Source organism: Zootoca vivipara, chromosome 3, assembly GCF_963506605.1.
Source record: "Zootoca vivipara chromosome 3, rZooViv1.1, whole genome shotgun sequence".
Taxonomy (NCBI): Eukaryota; Metazoa; Chordata; class Lepidosauria; order Squamata; family Lacertidae; genus Zootoca; species Zootoca vivipara.
Window position 1 is genome coordinate 30,968,459 of NC_083278.1, and position 15,491 is coordinate 30,983,949.

At 41.9% G+C, this 15,491-nt stretch overlaps 1 protein-coding gene across 1 annotated transcript in view; it reads right to left on the reverse strand.

The window, feature by feature from the left end:
• COL21A1 (collagen type XXI alpha 1 chain) overlaps nt 1-15,491 on the reverse strand; it is an 85,418-nt gene that overhangs the window by 49,143 nt on the left and 20,784 nt on the right. Inside the window, exons 3-10 of the mRNA XM_035109767.2 lie at nt 14,055-14,606; nt 7,280-7,448; nt 6,920-7,136; nt 5,799-5,972; nt 4,649-4,726; nt 3,903-3,911; nt 3,117-3,200; nt 519-581 (exon numbers count right to left, since the gene is read on the reverse strand). Of these exons, the coding sequence (XP_034965658.2) occupies nt 519-581; nt 3,117-3,200; nt 3,903-3,911; nt 4,649-4,726; nt 5,799-5,972; nt 6,920-7,136; nt 7,280-7,448; nt 14,055-14,606 (1,346 nt within the window). The remainder of the gene's footprint in view (nt 1-518; nt 582-3,116; nt 3,201-3,902; nt 3,912-4,648; nt 4,727-5,798; nt 5,973-6,919; nt 7,137-7,279; nt 7,449-14,054; nt 14,607-15,491) is intronic.

Consider the following 15,491-nt stretch of genomic DNA (forward strand, 5'->3'; position numbering starts at 1 on the left):
AATCAGCCATGTGAACGAGGGCTCACTGCAGCTTGCTCTCGTAATGCTATTGTGAAGATATCACATCAGAACTGAGCCAGCACAGCATCCAGAACTCTTTTTTTTTAATGGCTGAAACTATTTTAAAGAAAAGACAAAACTAATCTTAACTTGCCATCATTTCAGTTTCTGAAACTTGGATTATATATCCTTGTTGACATTCTATGCACCTTCCATAATAGTAGGATTAACAATTTATGACGCCCGACTGTAAGATTATTAACTGCTGCACAAAAAACCCAGTAAATTACAAATTTAAAGGAAAGGGTAGCATTGACATATTACTTCTGTGTGGCTTTTTCAACAAAAGGTATGGATCTTCCCTGAATTCTGCTTGATTGGGAATTCCAACTGTCACCCCTTACTCGTGATCCTGATGTTAATAATGAGCATTTGCCACCCTTAATAATGTTCTGATACAATTCTAATGTCAGTTTTGCATTAAAATTACTATAGATGACTAAGTTTTTAGTACTCACAGGCTTACCATCTCGACCAGGTTCTCCAGGATAACCATGATTCCCAGGTTGTCCAGGATCCCCCTAGGGAGAAGGCAAACATATTAGAACAGTATAGAACTGAGGAGGTTGCAGCAACTAAATGCTGCACAACAACCATAGTAACAGATGCTACTCAGAGTTTCAATCAACCTGAACAGGAGCCTTGTACAGGGCTCCTGAAAGGAAGGAGGTGGTTTCAGATGTGGACAAAGGAATGGAAGTTGGTGCCCTTCCTCCTCCCCCCCAGCTCTTCTGAAACCTTCACACACTGTCCTATAAAGTGGTAAAGGGCTCGTGGTTCAGGGCTAGCTGTCAGCCTTGAAACCAAACTCTTTATTGCTTCCACAGGTGGAAGGAGTGGGTGTTTCTCCTGGGAAAGTTATAGAAAATATATCTTTTCCACTCCTGAAATCTTCTGAAATAACACGGAGAAGAGGAGTTTAACATTATAGTACATATCCCCCTAACCCTTCCGGTGTTTATATATAAATATGGGGGAGGTTTCTGGAGAGTGTGAAGGCAAATATGTCCTTTTTCCTCTTCTCCCTTCTGAAACCTCCTCATAAATAGTGCAGGGAGGAAAGGTTGCTTTGCCTCACTCTATTCTGACATAGTAAATTCTGACGCACAAATTTTCTGCTTTGTGTGAAGCTCACAACCCATAGATCTGCACGGAAACTACAGCGGAATTGGTGTGGCCATCTTGCCTTCTCTGTGTATGTGTGTGTGTTTCCCCAAAGGGTTGCCTCATCTAACATCAGCCACGCATGCTTCTTCTGGAAAATGAAATAAGCCTGTCATTCTAGCCCAGGCACCCCTAAACTTCGACCCTCCAGATGTTTTGGACTACAATTCCCATCTTCCCCGACCACTGGTCCTGTTAGCTAGGGATCATGGGAGTTGTAGGCCAAAACATCTGGAGGGCCGCAGTTTGGGGATACCTGTTCTAGCCCATCCATACGCCTGGTGCAGCTTAGGCAGGTATAACCCCTAACCAACCAACTCCTATCTCCATCTGTTGTTCATTCATGGAGGGCCAAGCTAATGTTAATTGTAGCTAATGTTAATTGTAGCTAACGTTAATTGTGTGGATTAAAATAATCTGCAAAAATAATTCAAACTATTAATTACCACTGCAGAGGGACCCAAGCAGCAGAAAGACCACAGGATATGGGCTGGGGGAGTTTAACCCATCCCATTATGGCCCCAACATAAATCACCCCTGAAGGTACTATTTACATTGGTGGCAATGTAGACTTCCCTGCCAATGTAAAAATGGGGGGGGGGGGTTTGATCAGGACAATGGCAAGCTTCAGCCTCCCTGAGGCTGACATCTACATTTGTAAACATTTGCACGTTAACTGTACCCACATGACATGACTAACACCATGTCTAATATGTCCCACAGGGGCCTTTCAGCCACAAGAGAACTGATTTTCTGTCACCTGATCGCATGTTGCCAAGTTGGGGTGGTGGGATGCAAGTGAATGCACCCATTTGCTGTTCATCCATATTTTGGCACTTCAGGAAATTATACTTTCAAAGTCATAAAAACTTGGAGGGAAGCCCAGAAATATTTCATGCAACAGTTGGCCTTTATAACAGAGTCCTTAATCTCTCAGCGCAATACATTCTCACTGGTTGTGGTTCTTTTTTCACAAGATATGTTCTTCTGCTTCATATTTAAGATGTTACAGACTTTTATAACATGCATAACTACATAAACATGCTCTGAAGAGAAGATGTTCAAGTGGAGACTCAGGGGTTGGCTGAGTTGAGATCATTGTCTTCTAGAGTATATGAGAGTGTCAGAACATCCATTAGAAGGGAACATTGGGTGAAAAACCAAAGATGGTGGGGTCTGCCAGGGGCCATGTCTTAAGTTACAACTGTGTGGTCCAAAACCTGGGCAAAGTTGCTTGGCCTTAATCTTGCAGCTGCATTAAGTCTTAGTACTATGCAGAAAACAAATAACGAGGTAATTGCTACGTTCTAATCCAACATTATTCTAATAACCCATTACATTTAGAAGCTACACTTAAGATCTCTGTCTAGCTGACGATGGCCCAAATGAAGCATGCCTCAGTTCATTTTATTCTCCCACCTCCACTCCTAATACACACTTACCGTAGATTCCAGAAACTAACAAAGTTTATTCTAGGGAAAGTCAACAAGCTGCCCCTCCAGATGTTGTAGAACTCCAGCTCCAAGCAAGCTCAGCCAGCATGGCCAATGGTTAAGGGTATATGCACTCACCAACTGACCCCTAGCTAAGAGGAACTGATAGCAACAGTAACAGCTTCTTCTAAACAGCCATCCTCTTTCCCATTCTATTTTAACTTCTTCTTTATAACTTGACATTTATTGTTGCAATGATCATATGTAAACGGATTTGTAAGGTCAACCTGAAAAGCAGTATATAAAACTGTAAACTAATAAATAATAAATACAATTTTCACTTTGGGCCTTTAAACCAGAAGGGGGCGTATAAATAAGGCATTGTCATCATAATTTGTGTTATGGCCACAGAATTAAACACAACGAAAGCACCTATACATGATGAAGAGCTCCACTCACTTTGGGGCCTGGTGGTCCTTGTTTTCCTGGAGGGCATATACAAGGAGGTGGAGTAGATCCTACATCGCTTGGTCCATTCATGCACTACCAAAAACCAAAAACAAAATTCAATCGTGCACACCAAACCAACTTTATGCTTATTAACAACCTACTCCACAAAGTCCTTCCCCCCTGAAATCCCTGCTGAAATCTACCATGTTGGCTTGACAGTGATTTCATGATACCAATGTATGATGAGGAAATCAGAGTGGCCCAGTTTACAGGTAATGCTAAGCCGAACTATGAACAAGCAAATGTTCAGGCTCCCGGAGAGGAGAATGTGACTGCTTTTCTCCTCCCTCACCATTTTGCTGCTGGAATAGCATGCCATCTGAACCTGGACTCCTCTTGGTTTAGCACTTAAGAGTGCATATCTTTTCTTAAATTTAAGTATATTCCTTCTATGACAAAGCAGACTACATGAGAGAGATTCAACAATGTGAGAACTAAATGCCACTACCTGTGTAAAAAATAGTTTAATTCTGAATGAAAGCATATAATTTGCATGTCAAATTCAGTCCAAAATAATTTAACACCCCTCCCCCCAAAAAAGGTTGCACATATTATTCACTGAGCACAGAAGCTGAAAATTGAAAAAAAAAATGTTTTACAAAAATATCCTCACTATCCCAGACAAACATCTTGCTCTTACCTGGTGATATATTAACAAAGGAAGAATGCGGGGGAGGGGGCCATGATACTAAATACTACCTTAAAGTCCATATGAATAGGCATGATTTTGCCTACCTCTCCATTCTGGAATAAAAAAAAAATCAGTTCAAGACTTTAGAAAGCGTGCAGAAATTGTTAAAATCAAAGCATATATAGTTGTAAAGGTAAAGGTAAAGGGACCCCTGACTATTAGGTCCAGTCGTGACCGACTCTGGGGTTGCGCGCTCATCTCGCATTATTGGCCGAGGGAGCCGGCATATAGCTTCCAGGTCATGTGGCCAGCATGACAAAGCTGCTTCTGGCGAACCAGAGCAGCACACGGAAATGCCGTTTACCTTCCCGCTGTAGCGGTTCCTATTTATCTACTTGCATTTTGACGTGCTTTCGAACTGCTAGGTTGGCAGGAGCTGGGACCAAGCAACGGGAGCTCACCCCGTCACAGGGATTCGAACCGCCGACCTTCTGATCAGCAAGCCCTAGGCTCAGTGGTTTAACCACAGTGCCACCTGGGTCCCTATATATAGTTGTAGGTATGTGTAAATATGAACCTTTTAATTACACTAAGTCGCATGTTACCAGTGTCTCCCTGGCATAGAGAGACTTCTGTAACAACCTCTAATGGTAAGCAACAATTTTTCCAAAACACATTTTGCAGAAATTTCTGTCCTGAAAGAACTTGAAGGCTGACAGATAGCAGCCTTTTTAAAATATATATATATCCTTGACAGATAACAATTATAGCACTATGATATGGTTTCGTTTGTTTTTTATGAAAATGAAAAACAAGCTTTACACAAAAAAAAAAATCCCATCATACTCACAAATCCAGGGATCTCACAGGCTGTTTCTCGGTTATTTTGTTCTGGGTCACAGTAGATCCTTAGCTTTTGGACATCGAACTGTAACACAAAGAAGACAAACTCTTTAGAAACCCATTTTTGATGCTTTATTAAAAATCACAGAAATGGAGAAATGGGGAGAACTGGATTTAAGAGTGAAAAAATGAGAAACAGATAGAACCGAAATTGACAGAACCCTCTATTCATACTCATGAGCACTCCAACCAAGTATCTTGAGCCTCAGGTGGTCCAAGGGGAATAACTCATTCTGTCTTACTCATATTGATTTACAGCACTATTTTACAAGTTAGAAACATATAAAGGTCATCAGAAATAACATCCATAATCCCTTGGAACATCTTATATTCTAAAGTCCATTTCATAACTGCTAAGGAATTACTTGTAAAGGGGCAGGTTATGCTTGTATTTGTGTACAGTCATACCTCGGGTTACAGCTGCTTCAGGTTGCACTCCGCGCTGAACCCGGAAGTTCCAAAACGGGTTACTTCCAGGTTTTGGCGCGCACGCATGCGCAGAAACACTAAATCGTGCTTTGCGCATGCACAGAAGCGCCGAAGCGCAACCCGCGCATGCAGGTTGCAAACGTGCCTCCCGCACGGATCACGTTCACAACCCGAGCATCCACTGTAGTAGAATGCAAACGTGGGCAGGAAGTGCTGAAAGGTCCTTAAAAACAGTTCAGACTCACACTTTGGTAGTTTATGCATTTACTTATTGTACACCAAGTCCTCTGTAATGATACCAAGATCAATGAATGCAAAAGGGAAACAGCTGCTTACAACTCCTATACTCCCCTTGTGCAAACAATTCACACTGGGCATTCTGTTCTTCAAAAGCATTCAAGGCAAAGACTGGTTTAGTCCTGACATCTCACTAAATAATGGTTTATGCTAACCATAGTTAAGAATCCACATGATAGTTTGAGCTACCAAACATACAACAGGCTTATTGTTTGTTGATGTTAACCTGCTTTTGTTTTCCATCTGTTCACCCTCATTCACTGAACTTAACTGAACTTGTTCCAAATAATCATGCTTAAGATCAGGCTTAAATCTAAGCATTGGGTAGGTGTAACTGCATTCCACAAATGTAGTATTCTGAGCATACATACCTGTACAGTCTCCTCTTTCCCAGAATATTTTCCAATTTGAGTTACTCCACTGATATAGATCCCTAAAACAGGACGCAATGGCTTTATTTCAGTTTCTTGGTCATCTATATACAACGTAACATCTGCTTCTGTTACTAAGAGACGGATTTGGTGCCAGCCTTCATCAAACAATGTCTAGAAAAAAGTGAGAGAATTGTAAATATATATTCAACATATAGATATTCCTAAATGTAAAGACATAAACTAATACAAGTTTCAAAACTTGCTACCACCAGTCTCAATTAAGGGTGCATTGTCTACTATAACTTAAAGAAATGGCCTAATAATTATATCAGACTGGGGGAAAAAAACAAAATTCTTTTTGGATTTTCCCATTATTACATGTAGGTGAGTTATAACCATGCCAAGCTTCATCTGTCCAGCCTGTGCTTATCTAGAAGATAGCTAGGCATATCATTGATCACCTTCTTTATAGAGATTATGTATCTATTTTTGTATTTCTATCATACTTTTCTATACCAAAGGCATAGAAAGGGGTGTATCTTTGGCGATCACTCATAGCCGAGTAAGATTGTCTTCCATAAACATGGTTTTAACAATGAGTCCGTAAATGAATAACAAAATAGAATAACAAAATAGAAGTAGGAGCAACCTCTATGTTTGCTTTTGTAATACACATGCGCGCACTCACACACACTTTGCAGGTGGCATCTATAAATCTATCTATATATAAAAACTAATTGCTTAAATTAGTTTGTGTGGGAAAGATAACAGCACAGCTAACACTGCACCATTTCAGATTACAGGTTTTCCCAAACAGTGCCATGATGGAATCCATTGTACAACATAAGCAGGGATGTGCCACCAAAGGTGGTTTTTTGGTCTACTTCTTAAGTTTTCTAAAGGAACACAGGCCACAATTTATGTGGCATGCCGTTCAGACGTGACAAAGAGGAATGAACGTTTTGTCCTCAGAGATCCGTATTCAAGCACTAACTTTAAAAAATGAGAATAATCCCTGATGCTTTGTTATAACCAACAATGAAACAGTGGATCACTTCACATTCAAAATCACAGTATGGATCACAGAAATATCAACACATGACTGATGTCTTCTTTACCTTCACACGGGGTGCAGTAAAAGTAACAACCTGCGTATCATTTACTAGGCTTGTTGTAGTAAATGACAGCGTTCTGTCTTCTCCATTTACAGTAACAGCTATTTGTGGCCTTCCATCCAGGCTTAAAATCCTCCACAAATCCCATGTTTTTCTGACTTTAAACCTCTGAGTGGATACAAACACATATGATGGAGGAAGGCCTTCTGGAAAGACATTCCTAGAAAGCAATTTTTTTAAAAAATTAGCAGAACACACACTCTGAAGTCCTAATTCCAAAACAATTATCTAGTCCATTATAAGGAAGTCTTATTTTAATTAAAAATGATATAAAATTTTTTATTAAAAAAACAAAAACTGTACCTTGTCAATTCTGACAAGTCAATACGTGAGGTTACTTCATAAGCTTTCGCATTGGTAGATGGAATCTGGATTCTCTTTTTCACCTTTTTCTTCACACCTAAACCAAGAAGTATATCAAATCCTTTTTCATCTCGTGATGCCACAGGAATTCTTGTTGGGCAAACTGATTCTGAAAAGCAACCAAAATACACACAATGTTTAATTCACAGATGTAGTAACCAATGTATAACTTTGAAAACATGAGGTGCAATTTTATACCATTAGGCTGGTGCACGAGTAATTAAATTATTGTGATGTTTGAGCTCAGAGTCCAGTTCAAAGCATCCTTTGGAACACTTAATGAGAAGCTCACCATTGACTTTAGTGTGCTACGTAAATCAGAGATAATGAACCTATTTTGCAGGCCAAGGAAAACATTCCCCCAATGGGAACCTTCTAGGGGGCACCCCAGTGATGGGCATAACAACAGTAGACGTAGAGAGATACATACCACTCTCCATGCAAGGAAGATGTAAAATCACAGTTCAAGAGGACATTTCTAGCCAGCTAAAAATCACAACAAGAGGGCACCCTGAGAGATCTGGTCTGGGAGGATGTGGCTTGGGTCAAGTCCTGTGGACCAGACAGAGGGGTGTGGAGGGTCATATTCAACCATTCTACCTAAAGCTTCCCACCTCTGACATAAATGTGAACTATGGTTATTTGATCATATTTTTTCCTATGTGAAATATCAGGACTTTTGGACTGCCATTGTCATTGACCATCCCTGTATAGTTTTGATGCTAAAAAGCATTTTACAGTACTCTTAAGTTTTCATATATGAAGCCACACATGTGGGCAGCTACCTGTACCACAACTATCTGAGAGAGGTTCTGTGTGCGCGTGCAAGAGGCCACCAACATGGAGGGATATCAAGACAGTTTGTTTCAGCAGGCGGCCTATTTCTGCTGGTGTGATTAAAATCTGTGGCCAAAGCCACACGTTGCCAAATGGAGAATTCATCTTCTTGCACTGGGAGGGTGCAAGCATTAAACAGGCTAATCCTATACGATGCTGCCATGTTGTCACATAAACTGGTGCAGGTTAAAAGCAGAAAGCCACCTGCTTTAAAATTTAAATTAGGAGGGTGAAAGACATACTTTGCTGCTGCGAAGGGACTGAGAAACACAATGTCATTAAATTTGAAATGCACCAAACCTTGCTTTAGCTTTATGAGCCTCAAGTTTATGCACTTCTCCCTCTGCTCTTTCTGCAAGCAGAGGACACTAGAAACTTCCACTTTTGTTTTATAATAAACTGCAGTCTTCTGTTATCTCCAAATTCAGGAATCTGTAGTTTAAGCTTACTATTCTTCATTGTGACGAATTTGGATTCCTCAGTTTGAAGGTAATACTGTAAAAATTACAGCTTTCAGTCTGCTCTGCTCATACATGAAGGTGGAAAGGAGAATGGAGGGTGGTGTGCATAAATCCAAAGCTTGCCACAGCTCACTCTCATAACAGGAAACCATGGTTTGATAATATACCTGAACTAGACCACTGTTTACACTTCCCCTTCTAGAGCTATTGGCAAGCCAAAAAGTGGCAGATCTTGTGCCAGACACTACTAACTCCTCTCTGTTGCTCCTATCCTAAGGATCCATTCTAACCTTTTGTGCTGGTAGCCCTTCATTCTACAGTCCTCCTGGTATAATAAGGATCAAAAGAGATTCACTGAAGCCCCATTCTGCAGACCCTACAAAAAATCAAGAGCCAGACCCAGAGTCAAGCAAACTACAAACTACTTGCATTCAACGAGTTGTGTTTTGACTTCTTTGCATTCACCAAGACTGCTACAGACTGGAAATGAATTTCATTCTAAAAGACTGTGATGTGCCTATGAAAAAAAATTGTAGCTGGCTGAATGCTACTTAAAAAATAACACAAAATACAATACTGGGCGCTTAAGGTACAATGTTAAAAGGGAATTTTTAAAAGTAGGAATGTGCCAACTTTTCTTTGCACTGACACAGAATTAATGGGGGAAACTGTTGTTAAGACTTTAGGGGATGGAGAAATGAAGATGTGGAACTAATGATGATTTTGTAGCATGCTTTGCTAAGATGCAGACATTCAAAGCACTGCATAAAATGGGTATTGTTTCAGATACAAAAATAGGCAACCCACTCTTTTGTTGCGAGTTGACCAGCCACCCACTTTCACAATCAGCTCCAGAATGGTAGTTGCTGTTCATACTGGAAGCCACTGGTGCCATGAGTGCAAGCAATCACATGAGAACTGGGGATGCGTTCAGAACTGAGTTTTGGCATGCCCCTGCCAGGAAATACTAAACCCAGCCCCCAGCCCCACCCTAAATTTCTGCATATATGCCATTATCAAACTCCTTCTCATCATGGTAATGGCAGTTCAGCAGTCAGCAAGACCAACAATCATATCTCTGAAACTAGTTGGGGAAATGGGTTTTTAATCTGAATTCCTGTTGAGAGACATGAATTTAAGGTCAGATAATCTGTTCCCAAATATGTCATTGTACAGTAACATATTAGGCAATGACAATGGAATGCTTACAATTACACATGAAAGCAAACATCTACTTAAAACAGAATGTACAAATAATCATAATAAGGTATCTGATTAATAAGGATACCAGTACAGTTTGTACACCGCAAACCATTTTTTAAACATCAGAACACAGCTGCAAGTTTTAGAATGTAGTTCTGCTATTGCATTGCTTAAGAATCTTGATATTTTATTTTCATCTTACTAAGTCCTTTAAAACAAATCCAGTTTCTACATTCAATTACAATGGAAGTAGCAAGTCACTTGCAGGTTAAGAGAAGGCATACATGGATTTGATGGTTGTTAGTTCCTGACCCATAAATAAAAGAAATATTATAAAATTGTTATTATTACTATTATCTTTTTATTATAATACTTATAATTATTATTATCATCATCATCATCATCAAACAACAAATGATTGCACTATCCATATTCATGATTCTTTAAAGAGTAGCAAAAGCAAGAAATATGGGGAGAAGTAGTCCTGACCTAAAGAACTGATGTTGTTGTTGTTGTTTAGTCGTTTAGTCGTGTCCGACTCTTCGTGACCCCATGGACCATAGCACGCCAGGCACTCCTGTCTTCAACTGCCTCCCGCAGTTTGGTCAAACTCATGTTCGTAGCTTCGAGAACACTGTCCAACCATCTTGTCCTCTGTCGTCCCCTTCTCCTAGTGCCCTCAATCTTTCCCAACATCAGGGTCTTTTCCAAGGATTCTTCTCTTCTCATGAGGTGGCCAAAGTATTGGAGCCTCAGCTTCACGATCTGTCCTTCCAGGGAGCACTCAGGGCTGATTTCCTTCAGAATGGATAGGTTTGATCTTCTTGCAGTCCATGGGACTCTCAACAGTCTCCTCCAGCACCATAATTCAAAAGCATCAATTCTTCGGTGATCAGCCTTCTTTATGGTCCAGCTCTCACTTCCATACATCACTACTGGGAAAACCATAGCTTTAACTATATGGACCTTTGTCGGCAAGGTGATGTCTCTGCTTTTTAAGATGCTGTCTAGGTTTGTCATTGCTTTTCTCCCAAGAAGCAGGCGTCTTTTAATTTCGTGACTGCTGTCATCATCTGCAGTGATCAAGGAGCCCAAGAAGGTGAAATCTCTCACTGCCTCCATTTCTTCCCCTTCTATTTGCCAGGAGGTGATGGGACCAGTGGCCATGGTCTTGGTTTTTTTGATGTTGAGCTTCAGACCATATTTTGCGCTCTGCTCTTTCACCCTCATTAAAAGGTTCTGATACTGAGGCACAACTAGATACAAAGGTGAGGGGGGCGTTGATCAGATCTCCTGTAGGGTAAGTGTAGCTAGGAAGTGGAATTCGGATCAGAGCTGGGGAAGGAAGCCACACGGTACATATCTATTTTGCCCTACAAGGCAAACAGCAGTTCTGCAAACAGCAGATAAGGAAAAGGGTTAACCCAGGGGTAGTTAATGGTATGTCCTCTCCATTGGCCATCCTAGCTGGAGCTGGGAGTTGTAGTGTAGTTGGACTACATCTGGAGAGCATCACTTGGCTAGGTAAAGGTAAAGGGACCCCTGACCATTAGGTCCAGTCGTGACCGACTCTGGGGTTGCGCGCTCATCTCGCATTATTGGCCGAGGGAGCCGGCGTATAGCTTCCAGGTCATGTGGCCAGCATTACAAAGCCGCTTCTGGCGAACCAGAGCAGCACACGGAAACGCCGTTTACCTTCCCGCTGTAGCGGTTCCTATTTATCTACTTGCATTTTTACGTGCTTTCAAACTGCTAGGTTGGCAGGAGCTGGGACCAAGCAACGGGAGCTCACCCCGTCACAGGAATTCAAACCGCCAACCTTCTGATCAGCAAGCCCTAGGCTCAGTGGTTTAACCACAGCGCCACCTGGGTCCCCTAGGTTAATCCCTTTCCACCAGAGCCCAGTCCAAGCTGGGCCCTCTCTATGGCTCATTTCACCCTTTTTAAGGGCTCTATTTACCCTTAAAAGAACAAACAAATGGTGCATCCATCATGGATGAACAGCTGCCTTGACTCATCTTGTTCCTTTTTGGCAATGCTAGAGAGAATTGCAGTCATTATTTCTGTTAAGTGTGCAAAGTGCCAGCACCTTTAGGAACAGCACTGTTTCTGACTTGTTTAAAGTATTTTTTAAAATTACAATAAATATTCAGAGAACCTTCTGAAATCTTATGCATTGCAGTAGGTACATTACACAAGTCTGGGGTTTGGATCCAAAGGCGACTTTCAAGTCACAGAAGACTCTTTCCATGAATGGAACAGAAACTTTGGATCCTACCCAGGACCTTCTCTTTTCAAAACATAGAAAGAGAGCAGACTTCAAGTGCTAGGGCTTAAATTTCATCTCACATCAAGCCTGAAACACAGCTATGTCATATAGTTCATTTTAAAATCCCAGAGGACAGTCTCTGCATTGCCAGGGATAGCTGCAGCACATTATATGGGGAATATTTTGAATGTCTCTGAAACGGCCCCAAGTATCCTTTGCCAGCAGACTTTTGAAGCATAGGGAAAGAGCAAGAGGGGTGGGCATGAAAGGTTCTGATGATCTGAGGGACATTGCAAAAACAACTTTGTGGTACAGTAGCTACACACAACTTCCCTGCAAAGAGAGAGTACGTGGAGGGAGAGAAAGATTTTTCAGTAACACGACTGGATGGGAAACCCATGAGCCTCTGGGTGTTGTTGGACTCCAACTCTCATCAGCCCCAGCCTTCATGGCCAATAGTCAGGAATGATAGGAGCTGTAGTCCAACAACATCAGGAGAGGCACAGGTTCCTCATCCCTGATTCAGTCATTCCACTGGCAGAGTCAGAAAAGGTCAAGCCCTGCAGTTGTTTTCTGCTGATGCACGATACCACAAAAGCATGGGAAACTAGACTAAAACAAAACCATGACAAGGTAAGTAGGAGCACAACCCTACCACAAGCACAGGTAGATTCTGCTTAGGATGAGGAACATTGTGTTGTGTTGATGAGGGCTTGCCCGCATCTCAGCCTTTTCGGTTTCTGAAGCAACCGAAGACCATAGTTTCTGACCATACCAGTGGTTTCAACACTCAATCAAGTAACCAGTTCGTCTTGGGCCTCTCCACTCACAATGGCTGAGCCATATTATTTATCTAGTATTCTTATTTATTGAGTTTATATACTGCCCTATAACCTGGAGGTCTCAGGGCAGTTCACAGAACAATATCAAAATATAAAACCACAACAAATATAGTCAATATAAAAACAACAACCCAGTAACCCACCCACCCCCATAGTCACCAGTTCACCGCTAAGGCTGCTGCAAAGTCTTGGGGAAGGTCAGCCAGCAAAAGTTTCATATTCTTAACCACTAGTCTAGACTTGGGAATTGCCAGATGCGGTGATTACAAAGTCTGCCTTGGCAGTGAGCTTCATTTCATCACTTCTCATGCAAACGCATTTCTCTTTCATACCAAACCTGTGTCTCCTTCTGCTGCACACAATGGTTCCTTGTTCAGATCTACTGAGTGGCATTAATTAAATTATACCTGCCCTTTAATTTGTCAGAAATAAAACAAAAACAAAAAATCAGATCCAACTTCTTTTCTTAGACTATCAGGGTTCTGATTTTTAACAGACAGCTCGCAAACCATCAAGAATCCTGTACACATAATGGGGTAGCAGGCACATCCATACATCTCCCACTGAGTGGAAGGATACACGATATGTAAATCCTAGAAAAGGCCCATTTCTGAAACCCTGGAGAGCTCCTGGCAGTCAGTGGACAAGACTGTGGGAAAGCAGGGGTAGGGTACTGGACCCAGCTGTTGGGTCATATATATATATCCCACACCCCCTGTCAATCACATGATGTCACAATGTCAGGTTTTGCTCACACATGGGCAAAGGGCTCTATAAATGACACCGCTAACTGATAGTGTCTGCAAACCTCCTTTCAGCCCAGTTGCATCTTTACCTGAAAACAGCTATATAGCAGGTGGGCGTGAATTGGCGAAAATAGCCTCCTGAGTCAAATGGGGAGGCCTGGTGGGCCTAATTACATCCAACAGCCAGAGATGCCCCACCCCTGAGCTAGATGGCCTGCCTGATGGCATGGCAGCTTCCTATACATCCAAGTACATCCAAGCTACTAAAGTAAGTGAGGTCAGAATACCACTACAGCACATCATACTCCTTAAAGGAAAAGGAGGTTAATGACTCTGCCAAGAGGCACTAATATTTACCTTCACAGAGTTTCTGCTTTATGACTTCTCTTATTCTGGATATTGCAATATAATCTTCAACATAGAACACATATGTTGACGAGGGCTTGTTGGCAATGGCTCTTAGTTCATCCTCTTCAGTTTCTGACCCAACTCCAATGGCAAACAGAGTGATCTTGTTTTTTCTTGCTTCAGCTGCCACTTCTTTGACGTCATCTTGTGACTTTCCGTCAGTGAGTACCACTGCGATTTTTGTAAGGAACCTTGCAGATTTGGCAAATAGATGATCGATTGCAAACTGAATGGCTTTCCCTGTTCTTGTATTTCCACCCAAGTACTGTATGTATTCCATTCCTCTGACGAGGTTTTCATTTGAATCATGAGACCCAAGTGGGATTTCAAGCACAGGATAATCACTGTACTGAACTACTCCAACTTGAATGAACTTTGGTCCAATGTCAAAGTTACTTGTAATATTGACAAGCCACCTTTTGACTATTTCGAAGCTTTCTGGGCCAACACTCCAGGAGCCATCCAATATGAACACTAGATCCGTTGGGGCAGTTCGACAACCTTAAAAAATGGAGAGAGAGAAGAGAGAGAAAGAGAGAAACGGAAATCAAATTCAGTAATCTGTACTGAATGTAATCTCAGTGTTCTATCAAGGGCATGATATTTTTGCAAACATTTATGCCATGATTGGGTGGGATCGAAACAAAGTTAATTGAAGTTAGGGTCCATTTAAATCAATGAGGGAAAGTTATTCATGATTTAAGCCCCACTGATTTCAGTGGGTACTGAATTCAACTAATCAGCAGAGAAATCCTAAATAGGGGGAGCTGTCATAAATTACGTTGTCTTAAAATAAACTGGTGAAGTATGCTAGATCCAAACTCTGTTCAGGAGCCCCAGGGAGGGGTAAACACCAGATGAGCTGGCTCCAGCCCAGCAGAGAGAAAAGGAGCCAGCAAAGCACAGAGCCAGCTCAGCCATCATTACTGCAGCCACCTTTTGGTGCACAGAGGAGAGTCCACAAGTGCCCTTAACAGGAGTATATGGACTGCGATAATGCTCAAAGACAGCTCATGGGAAGCAGCTCAAAAGTGCAAGTGTAGGCATGCAGATAAACAGGGGACAGAGTGCACATGGCATCCCTATAGACCAGGCACCCCCAAACTGCAGCCCTCCAGATGTTTTGGCCTACAACTCCCATGATCCGTAGCTAACAGGACCAGTGATCGGGGATGATGGGAATTGTAGTCCAAAACATCTGGAGGGCCGAAGTTTGGGGGTGCCTGCTAAAGACACTCACTCCAGCAGCCAGACAGCAGACACTGCATGCCACACACCGGGAGGCACGCTCACCACACCGACTGCACTGTCACAAGCAGGAACAGCGCAACACAGGACAACCAGGTAGACGAACACATGTGAAGCACACCCTGCACCCCACGTTGC